This window comes from Lepisma saccharinum, chromosome 24 (genome assembly GCF_977018435.1).
Source record: "Lepisma saccharinum chromosome 24, izLepSacc3.1, whole genome shotgun sequence".
NCBI lineage: Eukaryota > Metazoa > Arthropoda > Insecta > Zygentoma > Lepismatidae > Lepisma > Lepisma saccharinum.
In genome coordinates this window covers 52,627,258-52,645,823 of record NC_139252.1, presented here as the reverse complement: position 1 = coordinate 52,645,823, position 18,566 = coordinate 52,627,258, and the positions used below count along the sequence as shown (strand labels likewise).

General features: G+C 33.7%; 1 protein-coding gene across 1 annotated transcript in view; it reads left to right on the top strand.

The window, feature by feature from the left end:
- The first annotated feature begins 1,925 nt into the window (after window positions 1-1,925).
- LOC145978289 (sodium-independent sulfate anion transporter-like) overlaps window positions 1,926-18,566 on the top strand; it is a 79,302-nt gene continuing 62,661 nt past the window's right edge. Inside the window, exon 1 of the mRNA XM_083110819.1 lies at window positions 1,926-2,043. Coding sequence (XP_082966945.1) covers window positions 1,989-2,043 — 55 coding nt within the window. The 5' untranslated portion in view covers window positions 1,926-1,988. The remainder of the gene's footprint in view (window positions 2,044-18,566) is intronic.

Sequence of the window (18,566 nt, the reverse complement as noted above, 5' to 3'; positions counted from 1 at the left end):
ATCGGCCGAGGTGTGTACCATGCCAGGGATTTTTGATAGGGTTCGCCAGAATTTCCTGCGACGCTGCAATGCCTGCATTGAATGTGGTGGTCGTCAATTTGAGCAACTTTTGTAACAACGTCAGTCCGGGGTACGACTACGTACTACGTACTATTCCTATCTGTAAGTGCACCTTTGCGTGGCAATAAACCTCCTGTGTCCGTAGTTGCTGTGTTTGTCCTGCTGGCACACGACCTCTGTGTGACATCCCCTCGGTGCTGCTACGGGGAATCCCTCGTCCCGCATTTGTTGTCTCCTTGACAGGTACCATTCCCCGTCCGGTCCTCTTTCTCTTTTGTTGAACCGTGCTTTGTTCTTGCTGCGGTGTCTCCCCACTGTGTTTGGGGACTCCCCACGCGCTGCATGTGTTTGTTTCCCGCTGTGCAATTGTTACTTCATGCTTCATTGCTTCTTTTCTCCCTACCGTTGTCGATCGCTACCCTTTCCCTTCACTTGTCTTGCGGGACACTCCTATTTCCTTTGTGGAACCCCATGCGCATGCGTTGCGCAGCTGCCGCCTAGTGTTTTTCGGATGGGCGACTTTGGTGTTCCTTTTGACTTCGTTTGTTCCGCCTTTCTATCTTCACTGGTACTGGCTGTACAGAGGTGTGAAGTTCATTTTCACACGTTTTCGGCGTTGTCTAGCTCCTCACGGAGGCATCTCTCGGCAAAGTGGAAGGGGAACTTTCGTCTCTATTTCATGGGAGGTATCTGTGGTTTTCGTTTGTACTATACCTTTAGAATCACCCTGTATATATTTTTTAGAACCTATGAGAAAAGCTAAAAAAGTTAAGTGTGATGAGAATATTCAAGGCGGAGTATAAAGGTTGGTCCGGCGGGGATATTCAACGACCACGATTAGATGACGTCACGCGGCGGACTTCTATTTTTCTCTGAAGAAAAATGTTATTGCAATTTTAACTATATTTTGCAATTATTTTATTTTTCATGCATTCCGTTAACTTTGGCCGAATTATCTTTGGACAGACTGAATTGGGAAGAAAGTAGTTGTACATATGCGAGGCCTCCGACCTGCGTCACATTAAAATTTCGGAAACAAACTTGTCCATCGGGTACACCTGTGTGTAGTCCTTCTTGGACGACAGGAATCCATCCCTTATAATGGGTAAAGCATGGATGTGTTCTTGCCCCATTATTTATTTCATCAGTTCATCATTTTTTCCCAGGCCAAAAATAAATAAATAAATAAATGAAATTAGTGGAAGCTGACTGTAAATGACCCTTATTTAGCTGCTGGCTGTCAAATTCAATGATAATGGTGGATGAATCGTGACGTGATCCTTTAATTTTAAACATCAAGGGGGACGCTATCATAATTTCCTTACAATCTGATTACTTATTGTTAGAATTAATTCCCCCGAAATGTATAAGACTATCAGTTTAATTCTTCATCTGGATACTCGTAAAAATTGAAAAGATATCAATAATTAATATTGTATCAAATCTTGATAACGCATGTAGTAAACATTTACCTTGAATAATATGCCTAGTAACTGACAAATCGTTCAATTGTAAGTCAATTTCATTAACCGTAATTGACATTTAAAGACTAGCTACAAGTATGTGCCAGACATGCCACACGTAAATTTTATCTCTCAGCTGAAAGCAATCGCTTAGAAGGAAGGAAATAATACAAAGTCCAAACACAAGTCCTTGATTTTGAAGCAAATGGGATTCAGAGCTTTATACTGGGTTAAGCAAGCATTAAAATTATCTCCACGGAATATCTAGCTTAACAGTTGACTTGGCAACAAAGGGATAGTTTAATGACTGCGATGTTACCATGTTTTATGTTTGACGTAACGAAAAAGGAGCGAGATTTAGATAGACTTGTCGCTATCTTAATTTATCATTAACTTGGCTGTTGAGCGTAGTGTACAGATGGGAGTAGTTTGTCGAAGGAGTTGTGCAAGTTTGTTATCTACAGCATGATATCTGGTGCGATCACGTTGACCAGTCCAACAAAGGAAATCACTGAGAATGGTGAGTTTTTATGTGCGTGTTTCTCGATTCTGAAGTGCTACGTGTTCTCTCCTCTGTAGTAAAAGAGCAGCTGTTTTCTTTCTTGTCGAAAACTTTAGAAATCATGCGTCTCATGCCTTGTGATTTATACGATATCTATTTTGGTAGTTTTAATAACAAACTACAAGCGTACTTGTACTTGTACTACTTCGGAGTTGAACTGACAACATTGAGCGAGAATCTAGAATTCAAAGAACCAATGGTTTTTTTTTTACCTTTGTACAGTCATGGACACTTCTCCGTTGTAGCAACTCGATTGAAAGTTAAAACATAGAAGCGCAGGGTGAGCCAATGGGGCTTGTAAGCGACCAAGCCGAGACGCCACGCAAATAGTTGCCGTCTTGCCTTTGGAAGCCACAATGTAGCCAGACCACGCCGAGTGAGAAGATTGCTGACATACAATAATTCTCACCAACACGGCCGACTCAGTTTGCAGGAACCTAAACACAACAAAATCCCGCAGCTACCAGGGAAGAAAGAATCAAGTTCAAGGGGCTCTTATGGAGAGACGTCGTGTACACTATATACATTCATTCACATTTATTTACACGGTGGGAGATGACGGGCAGAAGATTCACCCTTTTGGATGGAATATGTGGAATTTAGGTCAGAGCTGGGAGACAAGAATCTGCTTCGTTACCACGAGAAGTAGAGTTTCCTTAAACGGGGATATGAGCTCAATGCATTTTAAATAATGAATAATATGAATATGCATCATATACATATACTTAACATAATTAGTAATGATATATTGGTATATTAGTGGTAATATGTACGGTTATAGGCTACAGCCCCTCCCGAAATGTTGAGAAAATCAACATTTAAAATGAAAGCAGGTCAGGTTAATTAAAAATGAACACCTTTGGTACAAAGGAAAGGAGGAGAGGTGGAACATTCTTGTCCGTATTTAATCGCAATTGCACAACAAGGAACAATGTATATTTCTTCACCAATGATAATAAATTGTATTCTACAACCAACCGTGAATATAATATTTTATGTTTATCTTAAATTGTTGTTTAGATAAACAAAAATGAGAATCAACTAGCATACACCTGTACAAATCATGTTTTACAAAAATATTTTATGGTATTATGATCACGTAGTTTCATTAATAACTAAGATTACATTTAGAATACACTATCGAGAAAATTCATCACACTTTTAATGTACACATTCCTTTGGAAAGACAATTATTATTTTTGTAACGCCTAATCGCTAATGTATTTTTTTTAAGTACGTACAGTGGTATCCATGAGTATTACCGTGCAAATTGTCCATGACTATTTTCATTAATTTTTCTCCAATATCCTATGCGTTTTTAAGCGATGGATTTTTATGTATGCTGGTGCATAAGTTGTCAACAGCTTGTTTTGAGTTTTCGTTTAATTCTTGAAGGTCTTATTGGGTCAAATAAAGTGCACGAACATGGTGATGGACAATTTGCACGACAATACTCGTGGATCCCATTGTACCGGCAATAAAAATGGAACACTTAGATCCTGAAATCAGTGTTGATAAAGGTCCAGGAATTTTAAATAAATCTAATTCCGGTCCAGGAGAGAAAATCAGCAAGCGTAAATGGGTTGTGGACCGTAAAGAACCTTTCTATCTGTAAAGTATTTCAATTCGGTCCTGGAACCTCTTTTCCGGATGAATTTAAATACGGTCCAGGAACCTTTTTCCGGCTCAATTTAAATACGGTCCAGGAACTTTTTTCCGGATCAATTCAAATACGGTACAGGAACTTTTTCCGGTTCAATTTAAATACGGTCCAGGAACCTTTTTTGAACAAAACAATATGCAACTTGGACCGAATTTAAATTGTGCGAGTGGCCCTGCAGCGGAACCCAATATACCCCAATAGAATTTATGCGTTCCTGGACCTTTAAGAACCCTGCCTGAAACACTCGTTTCCCTACAAGATGTTGTGTGTGTTGTCGTTAAGTGGATTTTAATAGCAAATTTTCAATGGCAACTTCTACCACCGCCGTAGAAAAGCGAGTATTTCGGGATCGATGTGTCACATTTTATTGCCGGTGATTGTACAGTGTCAGTTTTCAGTAAAATGTGAAATCGTCAAATTTATCGTTTAGCGAGTACGGGTGCAATTTCAGACCTACAAAGATTTCTCACATGAACGTTGTTAAACGACTTTTAATTCTTTATTTTGTTGGGCCATGAATGTTCTGTTTAAATGACAATTGAATAGTGTGCGTACGTCTTAAGAAAGGTAAAACCTCACTGTCTTCGCTTATCTCAAGTGGACTAAAATATCGAAAGATAAAGAGTGGCTAACAGGTTTACAATTCTGTCATATCTTGACCATAACGTTTCTTGCAACGTGTCCACGACCTGAATAACAAGACAAAGACAGAATGTGTAGCTTGCTGCCTGATTTGAGGTGAGTATACACAAACGCCACCTATCTTTTCTACTTTGTAGTTGAAAATCTGTTAGTAAGAAAAGATGCTCGACAAATTATCCACGACCATTTTCATTAATTTTTGTCTTGCATCCTAAGTGTCTTTAATGATTGAGTGATTGATTTAGTTTATTTTACTTCGCGTTTTGTGCCTCTTGGCTAATTTGCGAAGATCGGGATGAGGGATGAAATGATGAAATTGATGAATGGACATTTACAAACAACCATGCCCAAGCAGGATTCGAACCCGGGACCCCTAGCGTTGCAGCGCGATGTGCTAACCACTCGGCCACGGGGTCCGGCTAAGTATCTTTAAGGAATAGATTTTTAAATATGCTGGTGCAGAGGCTGTCGGCAGCTTTTATGATGTCTTGTTTAAATTCTTGAAGCCTTCATTGCGTAAAACAAAGAGAATAGACATGGTGATGGACAGTTTGTTGGGAAATACTTATGTATCCCACTGTACAGTTAATTCTAAACAATTCTGGCACCATTACTGAGGGGTGTTTAAATCTCTCTTCTGTGCACCAACCCCCAAGTACTGTATATTTTATAGTTTCGTTACGGCAGTCTATCATGTTCAAACTGTCTTCCGCTATGGAAATTTCAGCTCAAAATCTTTAAATTTATGCAGTCATTGGCGGATTTAAGAGGGTAAGCACAGGCGATACGTGTCCTACAAAAGAAGTAACTAAGTATTTTGAATATTGATGGCATAGTTGTGTCCCAATGAACAAAACAGTTTAGTTCGAGCAACATAAAGTACAAGCTTCCAATTAATGCTCTTTCAGATTAGCAGGGAATAAAAAAAAGTTGAGAATACTGTAGGCCTACTTGACATTGACATGTGCTGCCACCGGGATATCCACTCCCGGATATCTTGATTTCAGGTCGATAACGACAATACTACTACAATAACGTTAATACACACCAATGTCGGCGATGATAATACTAGTTTTTCCCTTCCTCAGGAAGCAATATATTTAAATCGAGTTTCATAACGCTTGTCTGTAGTTTCCGGCAAACTATATTTTTACACGTAAAAGAAAAGGAAACAAGAATTCAACACCTATGATATGCACGAAAAATCAAATAATAATAATAATGTTCTATAGAAATAGCAAGGTAGACATGTTTATACACGTACTTACTCTAAAACATTGATTTCCGACTGTACCTTGAACTCGTTGTGGAAGGATTAATTTAATTTGTTTAATTTTACTTCACTTTTGGCTAATCGCAAAGATGGGGGTGAAAATTGATTAAATGAAATTGATGAAAGGACAATCACAAACACACATAGACAGGACAAAACGCAAGAGTCAGGCCCGTACCCAGGATTTTTTAGGGGGGGTAAGCCCAAAACTGGCTGTGTGTGAATATATACATATATATATAATTGTCATGGAATATATGTCAATTATTAAATAATATTAAATATATGTAAACCAATTGATTTGCTGCATTTGTAAACTAACGAATTAATTCTTTTAACGACTGGTTCAAAATGTCTACAAATTGGAAGATGAGTGAAATGTTTATAATAAGTGTTAGATTTTATTTAATTTTTGCTTTTTATTAACAATGATCAAACAATTTCATTTCATACTTTTCTGTAATCGTGTAAATCTGTTAATGGTCTTTCGGAAGGAAATGTTTCCTTATCAGAGCTGTAGCTAGATGTTTGCACCCTCTGCACTGAATTTGCACCCACTTGCCTAGATGCAGCTGACATATGTAGACATTGAAGAAATATTATGTTACTACTCTTTTCCGATGAAACGAAAACTTAACATTCATGATATGTATCTAATAAAAGGACAGTCGGTTGTGCATCCCACCTTATCTTCGTTCAAGCAGTGCGTGGTATTGTTCACATCTGCAAATTCGATTGCAGATTGAAGATTCTAATACACTAATGCTATGAACAATGTTTTACGCAACTTGGTGAAGGAGCAAAAAATAAGAGACATTAAGAAGATATTAGTTTCCTCAACATGTAAGTGCTATGTTTTATTTATATACCTTCTGTCAAATAAATACCGGGAATTGTTAATTTAAAAAGCCCGTGTAAAAGGTATGAAAACAATTTATTTTTTTGCTGTACGTTGGTACCAATGTACTTAATTGTCACGTAGAGTTTTGGCGCGATCTGTCCACCAGTTTGTTTACAGCTGTTGCTTAAGTTAGTCGACCTCAAGTGTGCTCTGCGATTTTTAATATGGGTAAAAATATGGAACAAAGATTTTTCCTCAAATCTTGTGTTGCCAACAAAATTTCTTCTGCTGAATCATTTGGGTGTGTACGCGCGAATAGGCAGAAGCCGCTACTGCCTTTGTCATATTCATTATCTCAAGTACAACCCATTCATTTCGATAACCTTTCTGAATAAATAACGACCTAACCATCATTATGCGGTGCTGCCTGATTCTTACATGAGATATTGTTTCGGATCCTTTGAAACAACGGGTTTTATTGAACTGTGTGAGTGTACGTGTCAGTCATTTGATCGAAAGTGGAGTTACTTCTAGGTATTATACAAGGTTGTATCTAAAGATTAATACTGTGGCGTTGATCCGATAATATTTCACAACAAAAAAAGTTGGAAGATAATAACGTAAGATATATTTAGGTTTTAAAACAAGCGGCTTTTCTTTGAAATATAGTTTCATTATCACCAGTAGCGCGTCCAAGGGGGGCTTGTTGGGAGTCATAACCCTCTTTTTTGGTCCAGTATTCCTAAAAGAAAAAAAGGAACATCAAAGGCAGGAAAATATGGCAAAATGCGGACTGACTTGACTACCAAAAAATATATACATAACCAGAAAAGTCTTCGATTCCATAAAAATATCGTTCAGGATAATTTATTAAATAACTGTCACATGTGTGAAATCACAATAATTACTCTTTAATACTTTACTCTTCAGGTGTCTAGAACTTTAATAAAAGTAACTTGTACATTTCAATAAATCTTTTTTTTTTGTGGGCCCCCGCCAAGTTACGCCTATGAGAGGACCAGTGGCGGATCGTGGTGGACAAAAGTGGAGGGGTGATAGCTCACAAATTTACTCTACTAGTAATGCGGGTTTATATAATGAATTTCGTATAACAACCAACGTAATAAGAAATTGACATGTTCGTGTTTTTCCAAATATCATAGTTTACACGTTTGCACATAATAAATTAATAATTATTTAACAGTAATGGGAAGAAGAAATAGAATTCTAACAGATTTAGTCGTAGCATTTTTTTACTTAACAGGGTAAAATTCAGAAGAAGGTATATTAATTTTTACACAACTTGATAAGCACAATGACGAATATTTACGTGCATTGATCGTGAAAATTTCTAGTAAAAAATTTACACATAAAAGTTTCCTGTTCAACATGACTAATTGAAATGTGAAATAGGACACCAAAATAAATATCTCACTGGAAAGCATCTGCATTACCAGAAGGTCTACAGTAAAAACTTCAAACTTACTTCAGACATGCTTGTAACTGAAATCAATCTTTCTGCCCTTCAACGCGAAATTTGCGAGTGAACTCATGACCTCCCTTCTTGCACACTTGTTCTAGAATAAAAATTCGGCTTAGCTTAGTAGTAGGTAAATGAGCTAACGTCAATCGCTATTTAATATTCGCAATTAATTTGCACGTACTTAGAACTAATTTGCACGGGTTTTAATTAATTTGTATGTACTTAGAATTCATTTGCAAGTACTTAGAATACTTTACATTTATGTATTTGCATGTTTATAACTTTATATGAATATATAATTATTTATTTTATGAAAAATATGAATATAGAAGGTAATTAAAGGTAATAAACGCTATGCATATGGTTTTATATTCATTACTGCAAAGTATGTAATGTATCAATCGATAATATTAATGTTTATAGTATTGAAAATAAGAGTTTATGGTTTATGATCCGCTATGAACGGTGGTAATGGTACGAAAGAAGACGGTCTCGGTACTCGAACCCGCGATATGCAACGGTAATAATTAGTACTATGTAATAATGTATGTTATTATGTTATGAAACACGGTGGTTTCACACGCTAGACAGAATACTGTCTCCGAATCTCGACTCCGCTCTGATGCCAGACAGAGAGAATGAATTAATATTCCGCGCAGGTAGAGGAGAAAGGAATTTGGGGAGTGTGCGTTCAAGGTCAAATGACGTCACAACGTCAGAACAAAGAACGAACCCAATTGACCAATCAGAGAACGCGTCGGTAGATTTTCAGAACCGGTTTTTCCAAGGTTAACCAGTACGCAATAACAGGGGAAAGATATGCAATACTGTAGGGCAGGGGAGGGATTCAACCAGACAACAAAGGATGTCTGAGAATGCGCAGCAAGGGCCAAATCTCTGAAGCCATGCGTCGCTTGTAGAACCGGTTTCCGCCGCCAATTAATATTCCGCTCAGGGTTGCCCTAAGGCACAGGACGCTTTAGCGAGGTTTTTGGATACCCAATTAGATTGGAGCGAGAACTTTACTTTGAACAAGGAGAACGAAGCGTAAGGGTTTATTATATGTACTAGGAAGAAGGGAGACCTATCAGGGACTGGGCCTACAGTTTTCACTATTTGCTTTTATCACGGGGTAATGAACCTAGGACCCATTGATTATTGATTTAGGTAGTAAATTTATGTTACTGTGTGCTATTTAACATAATATTGAGCTTATTTTTTTTTACCGAACTTTGACTTTATGTCAAATCTTTTACAAGTTTTTATGTATTTTTACCAAAATAACACTATTTATACTATTCAGGCAACATTTTTTATTAAATCTTGGACTCGCAAAGACATTTTTTCAACTTTTAACTTATTATTTTACAATTTTATGTTAATTTTTTACCAAAATAACACTATTTATACTATTCAGGCAACATTTTTTGTTAAATCTTGGACTCGCAAAGACAATTTTCAACTTTTAATTTATTATTTTACAACTTTATATTAATTTTTTTACCAAAATAACACTATTTGTACTATTCAGGCAACATTTTTTATTAAATTTTGGACTCACAGACATTTTTTAACTTTTAACTTATTATTTTACAACTTTATGTTAATTTTTTACCAAAAATAACATTATTTGTACTATTCAGGCAACATTTTTTATTAAATTTTGGACTCACAAAGACATTTTTTCAACTTTTAACTTATTATTTTACAACTTTATATTAATTTTTTACCAAAATAACACTATTTGTACTATTCAGGCAACATTTTTTATTAAATTTTGGACTCACAAAGACATTGTTCTTAACTTCTATCTGTTTATTTCACAAGTTTAGGCTTATTTCTACCAAAATAACACTATTTATACTATTCAGGAAATACTTTCAGTTAAATTTTCGACACACTAAGTGTGTGTTCTCAACGTCTATTTGTTTATTAGGCTTATTATTACTCAAATAACACAATTTCATCTATTCAGGATATTTTGTATTTACAAAGAGATTTTTTCAACTTTTAATTTATTATTTACAAGTTTATGCCTATTTTTTACTCAAATAACACAATTCTATCTGTTCAGGAAAGACTTTTAGTTATATTTTCGACACACAAAGTGTGAGTTTTCAATTTTTATCTGTTTATTTCACAAGTTTAGCCTAATATTTACTCAAATAACACGATTTGAACGTGTTTTTTTATTACATTTTTGACACACACACACACACACACACACACACACACACACACACACACACACAGATATATTTTCCAAGTTTACAGGATTATTCTCTAAGTTTACTCAAATAACACATTTTAAATGTGTTTTTAATTAAATTTTGTACACACGAAGTGTGTTTCGTCAATTCAAGAAAGTTTTCAATTATATTTTGGATGCACAAGGAGATGTTTTCAACTTTTTTACTGATTTTTTGCAGGGTATGTATTAATTTTTATTTATTTTGTTTTGTATTATATATACATTTACAAATTTTTAACTAAGAGTTTAGTATTTATTTAAATCCTCTCAAAAACACTAAAGAAAAAGTACTTTTAGCTAAAATGTAAGCCACAGAATATATTATTATTATTATTATTATTAGGGTTTACTGATTTCCACTTTGCTATTTTTGGTTCTGTATTTCTGTATGTATTTATTTAGGTCAGGTTACGCCTGCTACGTAGGAAAGTTTATTTATTTTAGAGTTTGCTGAGTATTTTGTTACTTTTATACTAGGTAAAGTTTTCTAAATATATCAGGTAGGGCTCCATCCATATACTTTTGTTTTTGCTGTTTGGAGATGATGCGATCAGCATCACTCTCCATCTGCTTTTTATTTTATGTACCCAATATTATTTTGAGGCTTAGTGAATTCTAGAGCCTATTTATGCTGGATAGAGGGCTTGAAAATTTTGATCTTAGATAACCCACAACTATTTGTCAGAGTATTTTAAAGGATATTTTATATTTATTATGTGCCACTAGAATATCAAAGCTTGCTTAATTTTTATGTCTGTAACGCTGTTATTGTATTTCTAGCTAAGGCTTACTGGATAAAGTACACGAAATGTTTATCATTTCGACTATTTACCTTTATACGAGGCCAAATTTTTAGTGTAACGAAAATAATTGTGTGTCTATAAAGACTGAAATTCCTTTACCATGGGTCCATAATTGGACTCTTAACAACATTGTTCCTTTTTTTTTAAAAAAAAAATATATATATACCCATTTATCAATATATTGACAATTCACAGGACAAGACGAAGTTCACAGACGACTGACTATATGGACCATAGGTCCACTTGCTACACTTTTTTTCTATGCTAGAAGAATAACTTAGCCTTATAGCCTTTTTCAAGGTATTTTTTAAGTATTACTGGTTTTTTGGGTGCATCAACACTTGGGTTATTTCCATTTGGTTTATTATAGGAGGCTACAATCACTATCTGAACACTGAAATTCTTTGATTGAAACTAAAAGCTTAGGCTGTAACTAGGGACTTAGTATGTGTATCGACAATTTATAGGACAACACAAACCTTACAAAGGACTATAGGTGACGTAGGACCACACGCCAGAGCTTTGTTAATCTGCAAGAAGCATTTACAGCTAATATTACGAGGAAATGAGGTTGATTTTTACTGTTTCACAAGAATGCTATTTTTTATACATCCAATATTTCCTTCTTCAAGTAACTACATGTACCAGAAGCACTTACAGGCCAACTCTAACTAGACTTCGATTTATTCTATATCAGGTGCTAAATTTATAAAGAACTGTGATGTGTATATTTCTGAGGAAGTACGCAAAAGCAGATTACCCGATTAAAGTATCTGAAAAACAGATTTTTCTATGCAAGTATATTTTTATTGACTGGATTATGTAACAGATCAAACAGGAAGACTGCAAAATTCATTAAATGTAGTTCTATAGTATAGGTGGTTTCAGAGATATAAAAAGAACAAATATAAGATTTCGCTTTTTTTTGCTTCTGAGGCTAATCGCGACGCTAAGGGTAAATGGCGAGGAAATATAACGGAGGAGAAACAGTCCCAAAAGTTATGGGCTGCATGTAAGTTAATACCACAGAGATATTACAGTAGGTGTAGGTTCTACCACCAGAACTTTTCTATCATAATAATACTGGTTATGGTGTACTGTTAGCTAAAGATGCTGATATTTGAGAAACTTAAAAGATTATTTGAAAAATTTTAGATAAATAATAATCTGTTAGACTGTAAACATATTTTATATCCATTCTGCAAAAGATCCGATGACAAAATTTAAAAATTGTTATCGCCCAGACAGGGACTCGAACCCTAGACAGATAGGTTAAAAGCCTAACGCTATACCAACTAAGCTATCTGGGCACAAGGCATTCTTTTCTTGAAAAGTTAGTTATGTTAAGAAATATATTGAAACACTTGAGAACACTCTTGCTCTGGTTCGACAGAGAAGGAGACAACATTTCCAAATTTTTACAGACTGGGTGTATTTTTCCACTATAGAGGCCTTCACTATATGTAATTCGAAACGCTAAAGTTCAGCTAGCTTCCAATTGTGTTTCGCGAGATTAACAAGTTACAATTATATCCAGTTAGAGACAAATAAAGCTAAAACTCTCAGATTTACTGTACTAGCCAAGTTTTAGTAACATTTTTCTTCACTATAGTACTAATACCAAAGAAATAGGTATATTTTATTTATAATTTGACAAAATGTACTAGTATTTAATTCACAAAGTTAGGTAAAAAACAGTATTTGTTAAAAATATTGTTACTGCCTTCAAATTTTATGTTATTTAGCCACTAACAACTGGTTTACACTGTTTGGTATCCTTTAAATAGGAAAAGAAGGAATTATTTGTTTAGTATTTTTACTACTTTATATTTATTTTAGAAAACAATTCTACAGTTTAACTTAATTTTAACAAATTGTTACTAATTTATATATCAAAGTTATGTTATTTAGAGTGTATGAAGGCGTATAAAGTTAATATTTGTATTTATCAGTTCAACTAACAATTATATTTTACACACAAAAGATAATGTTTACAGTTAAATTACTTGAATCAGAGAATAATATTTTACAGTAATTGATTCATTCAGCACTAGTCAGTACTTTTATGCATCAGAAAGTTTTCTTAATTTTCTATTACGCATGCTATTTTGGGCTATTCTTAAAATGTATTTCTAGGGCAAACTGGTTTAATTTTCTGCTTATAATGCAAAGTTGACATAGTTTTCGCACAATGCTTTGTACATTTGTTATATTCTCTACTTACAATCCAAATATTATGCTTATTTAATGTATAACTAACTAACTCTCTAGTCTTCTTAAACCCGAATGTTCATGGCTGCAGCAACTCATGCCTTTCATCTGTCCCTGTCCTGAGCAAGATCTATATACTCCTTTCCTTTCCTACCAATTTCCTTTAGGTCCATCTCTACATTATCCCTCCATCTTTGTTTTGGTCTTCCTATTGGTCTTTTACCATCAGGTTTCCCAACAAGAATCCTGTATACTCTTTTTCCTCTCCCATTCGTACCACATGATCTACACACCTAAGTCTTCTTGATTTAATCATTCGAATACTATCTGGACATGAATACAAATTATGTACTTCTAAATTATGTAATCTTCTCCACTCATCTGTCTCCTCATCTGTTTTAGGCCCAAGTATTTTCCTAAGGATTTTATTTTCAAATATTCTCAATTTATGTTCCTTTTTCAATGTAAGGGACCAAGTTTATTTACTGTATTTAACTTTTATTTTTTTGTAATTAACAAAAATTAAAAGCTTATACTGTAGTTATTATATCTTTTTCTATCAGCTTATTTTGAAATTAATATTATTAGATATAGTCTTTGATTTATAACTATATTGCTTTTTTTATCAATTTATCTAAGAGTACACACAGACAAACACATCTGTTCACACTTTTATGTACATAGATATGCCTTTCTTCAATATTTTAGTATGAAGATTGCACTTTAGCTATTTAAGCAAGTGTAGGAAAGGTAGGATTTCTGAGAATTTCTTGCAGGATTTTGTTGTCCAAGTATAGATGAGAACTGAGCTGGAAGACTGCTTTGAACCTTTTCATGAGAGTTTGCATGTGAACTGTATGCAAATTGAGCACTATTGACTGTGCATGCTTCTAAGTTTTGCTGTTATTTTACATCAACTCTGTGAGACTGTAGTAAGTTTTCCCTCTTCAAGTAGTTTTTATTGATTGTATTTGTATATGTTTTGGGGACTTAGCAGTTTTATGTTATGAGGCAGTTTGTTGTAGAATATTTTTACCTGATTGTTTTGAGATATTGAGTGTCTGCTGTTTTACTTGTAATTATTTTCCTTCTTGTGTTGTGCATTTGACTGTATTTTGTCCAAGTTCGTAGTATTTAGAATAATTGTTGTTGATTTGTAGATGAAGGGAGTAATAATCCTTTGCAAGATGCCCTATACTTGTCTGAACATTATTTTTAGTGTTCACTTTTGAAGCCTTAGTATTCTGGTAGTAATTAATCTGTAATGTAGGCATTTTTCTGATAAATTAGACTCACTTAGTTGATTCAACACATAGAAGTTGCATGATGGTTTACTGCTGATGATGCTAATTTGCTCTTCTTATGTACTACGTACGATGTAGCTTATTTGAGTAATTGGAATTTTGTACTGAACATAGGATTGCTTGTCTATTTTATTCCTATGTTGTTGAGTTTCTCCATATATGCCTTGGAAGAATCTAGATATATTGTGTTTGAAGTTTTATGTTTCTCTAAGGTTTCAGCTATGTAGTTTCTAACTCTGCTATCGGTGTGACTATTGATTTCTCTTTCTGAATGCCATGTTGGTTTCTGTTTATTCTTTTTTGCTTGCTTTTTTTTCAGATCTTTTATTTTTTACATATTCTCTTTACATAAAAATATTCAAAGTAAATTGTTAAAGTCAAAGTGTTAAAATTAATTTTTTCAAAGTTAAAGTTTTAAAAGTACAATTTTTTAAAATTAAAAGTTATAATAGTACATTTTTGGTAAGTTGATAGTATTGTTTGTTAGTAGTTTGTTTTGTTGTTAAAGTAAAATATGTTAGTTAATGTAAAATTAAAGTAATTAAAATTTAAAAATTGTGGAATTATTATAAAATAGCATTCAAAATATCAAAATAGTTAAGCCATAACAAATACAAAACAAACAAACAAATAAAGATCTAAAAAAAAAGCAAGCAAAAAAGAATAAACAGAAACCAACATGGCATTCAGAAAGAGAAATCAATAGTCACACCGATAGCAGAGTTAGAAACTACATAGCTGAAACCTTAGAGAAACATAAAACTTCAAACACAATATATCTAGATTCTTCCAAGGCATATATGGAGAAACTCAACAACATAGGAATAAAATAGACAAGCAATCCTATGTTCAGTACAAAATTCCAATTACTCAAATAAGCTACATCGTACGTAGTACATAAGAAGAGCAAATTAGCATCATCAGCAGTAAACCATCATGCAACTTCTATGTGTTGAATCAACTAAGTGAGTCTAATTTATCAGAAAAATGCCTACATTACAGATTAATTACTACCAGAATACTAAGGCTTCAAAAGTGAACACTAAAAATAATGTTCAGACAAGTATAGGGCATCTTGCAAAGGATTATTACTCCCTGCATCTACAAATCAACAACAATTATTCTAAATACTACGAACTTGGACAAAATACAGTCAAATGCACAACACAAGAAGGAAAATAATTACAAGTAAAACAGCAGACACTCAATATCTCAAAACAATCAGGTAAAAATATTCTACAACAAACTGCCTCATAACATAAAACTGCTAAGTCCCCAAAACATATACAAATACAATCAATAAAAACTACTTGAAGAGGGAAAACTTACTACAGTCTCACAGAGTTGATGTAAAATAACAGCAAAACTTAGAAGCATGCACAGTCAATAGTGCTCAATTTGCATACAGTTCACATGCAAACTCTCATGAAAAGGTTCAAAGCAGTCTTCCAGCTCAGTTCTCATCTATACTTGGACAACAAAATCCTGCAAGAAATTCTCAGAAATCCTACCTTTCCTACACTTGCTTAAATAGCTAAAGTGCAATCTTCATACTAAAATATTGAAGAAAGGCATATCTATGTACATAAAAGTGTGAACAGATGTGTTTGTCTGTGTGTACTCTTAGATAAATTGATAAAAAAAGCAATATAGTTATAAATCAAAGACTATATCTAATAATATTAATTTCAAAATAAGCTGATAGAAAAAGATATAATAACTACAGTATAAGCTTTTAATTTTTGTTAATTACAAAAAAATAAAAGTTAAATACAGTAAATAAACTTGGTCCCTTACATTGAAAAAGGAACATAAATTGAGAATATTTGAAAATAAAATCCTTAGGAAAATACTTGGGCCTAAAACAGATGAGGAGACAGATGAGTGGAGAAGATTACATAATTTAGAAGTACATAATTTGTATTCATGTCCAGATAGTATTCGAATGATTAAATCAAGAAGACTTAGGTGTGTAGATCATGTGGTACGAATGGGAGAGGAAAAAGAGTATACAGGATTCTTGTTGGGAAACCTGATGGTAAAAGACCAATAGGAAGACCAAAACAAAGATGGAGGGATAATGTAGAGATGGACCTAAAGGAAATTGGTAGGAAAGGAAAGGAGTATATAGATCTTGCTCAGGACAGGGACAGATGAAAGGCATGAGTTGCTGCAGCCATGAACATTCGGGTTTAAGAAGACTAGAGAGTTAGTTAGTTATACATTAAATAAGCATAATATTTGGATTGTAAGTAGAGAATATAACAAATGTACAAAGCATTGTGCGAAAACTATGTCAACTTTGCATTATAAGCAGAAAATTAAACCAGTTTGCCCTAGAAATACATTTTAAGAATAGCCCAAAATAGCATGCGTAATAGAAAATTAAGAAAACTTTCTGATGCATAAAAGTACTGACTAGTGCTGAATGAATCAATTACTGTAAAATATTATTCTCTGATTCAAGTAATTTAACTGTAAACATTATCTTTTGTGTGTAAAATATAATTGTTAGTTGAACTGATAAATACAAATATTAACTTTATACGCCTTCATACACTCTAAATAACATAACTTTGATATATAAATTAGTAACAATTTGTTAAAATTAAGTTAAACTGTAGAATTGTTTTCTAAAATAAATATAAAGTAGTAAAAATACTAAACAAATAATTCCTTCTTTTCCTATTTAAAGGATACCAAACAGTGTAAACCAGTTGTTAGTGGCTAAATAACATAAAATTTGAAGGCAGTAACAATATTTTTAACAAATACTGTTTTTTACCTAACTTTGTGAATTAAATACTAGTACATTTTGTCAAATTATAAATAAAATATACCTATTTCTTTGGTATTAGTACTATAGTGAAGAAAAATGTTACTAAAACTTGGCTAGTACAGTAAATCTGAGAGTTTTAGCTTTATTTGTCTCTAACTGGATATAATTGTAACTTGTTAATCTCGCGAAACACAATTGGAAGCTAGCTGAACTTTAGCGTTTCGAATTACATATAGTGAAGGCCTCTATAGTGGAAAAATACACCCAGTCTGTAAAAATTTGGAAATGTTGTCTCCTTCTCTGTCGAACCAGAGCAAGAGTGTTCTCAAGTGTTTCAATATATTTCTTAACATAACTAACTTTTCAAGAAAAGAATACCTTGTGCCCAGATAGCTTAGTTGGTATAGCGTTAGGCTTTTAACCTATCTGTCCAGAATTCGAGTCCCTGTCTGGGCGATAACAATTTTTAAATTTTGTCATCGGATCTTTTGCAGAATGGATATAAAATATGTTTACAGTCTAACAGATTATTATTTATCTAAAATTTTTCAAATAATCTTTTAAGTTTCTCAAATATCAGCATCTTTAGCTAACAGTACACCATAACCAGTATTATTATGATAGAAAAGTTCTGGTGGTAGAACCTACACCTACTGTAATATCTCTGTGGTATTAACTTACATGCAGCCCATAACTTTTGGGACTGTTTCTCCTCCGTTATATTTCCTCGCCATTTACCCTTAGCGTCGCGATTAGCCTCAGAAGCAAAAAAAAGCGAAATCTTATATTTGTTCTTTTTATATCTCTGAAACCACCTATACTATAGAACTACATTTAATGAATTTTGCAGTCTTCCTATTTGATCTGTTACATAATCCAGTCAATAAAAATATACTTGCATAGAAAAATCTGTTTTTCAGATACTTTAATCGGGTAATCTGCTTTTGCGTACTTCCTCAGAAATATACACATCACAGTTCTTTATAAATTTAGCACCTGATATAGAATAAATCGAAGTCTAGTTAGAGTTGGCCTGTAAGTGCTTCTGGTACATGTAGTTACTTGAAGAAGGAAATATTGGATGTATAAAAAATAGCATTCTTGTGAAACAGTAAAAATCAACCTCATTTCCTCGTAATATTAGCTGTAAATGCTTCTTGCAGATTAACAAAGCTCTGGCGTGTGGTCCTACGTCACCTATAGTCCTTTGTAAGGTTTGTGTTGTCCTATA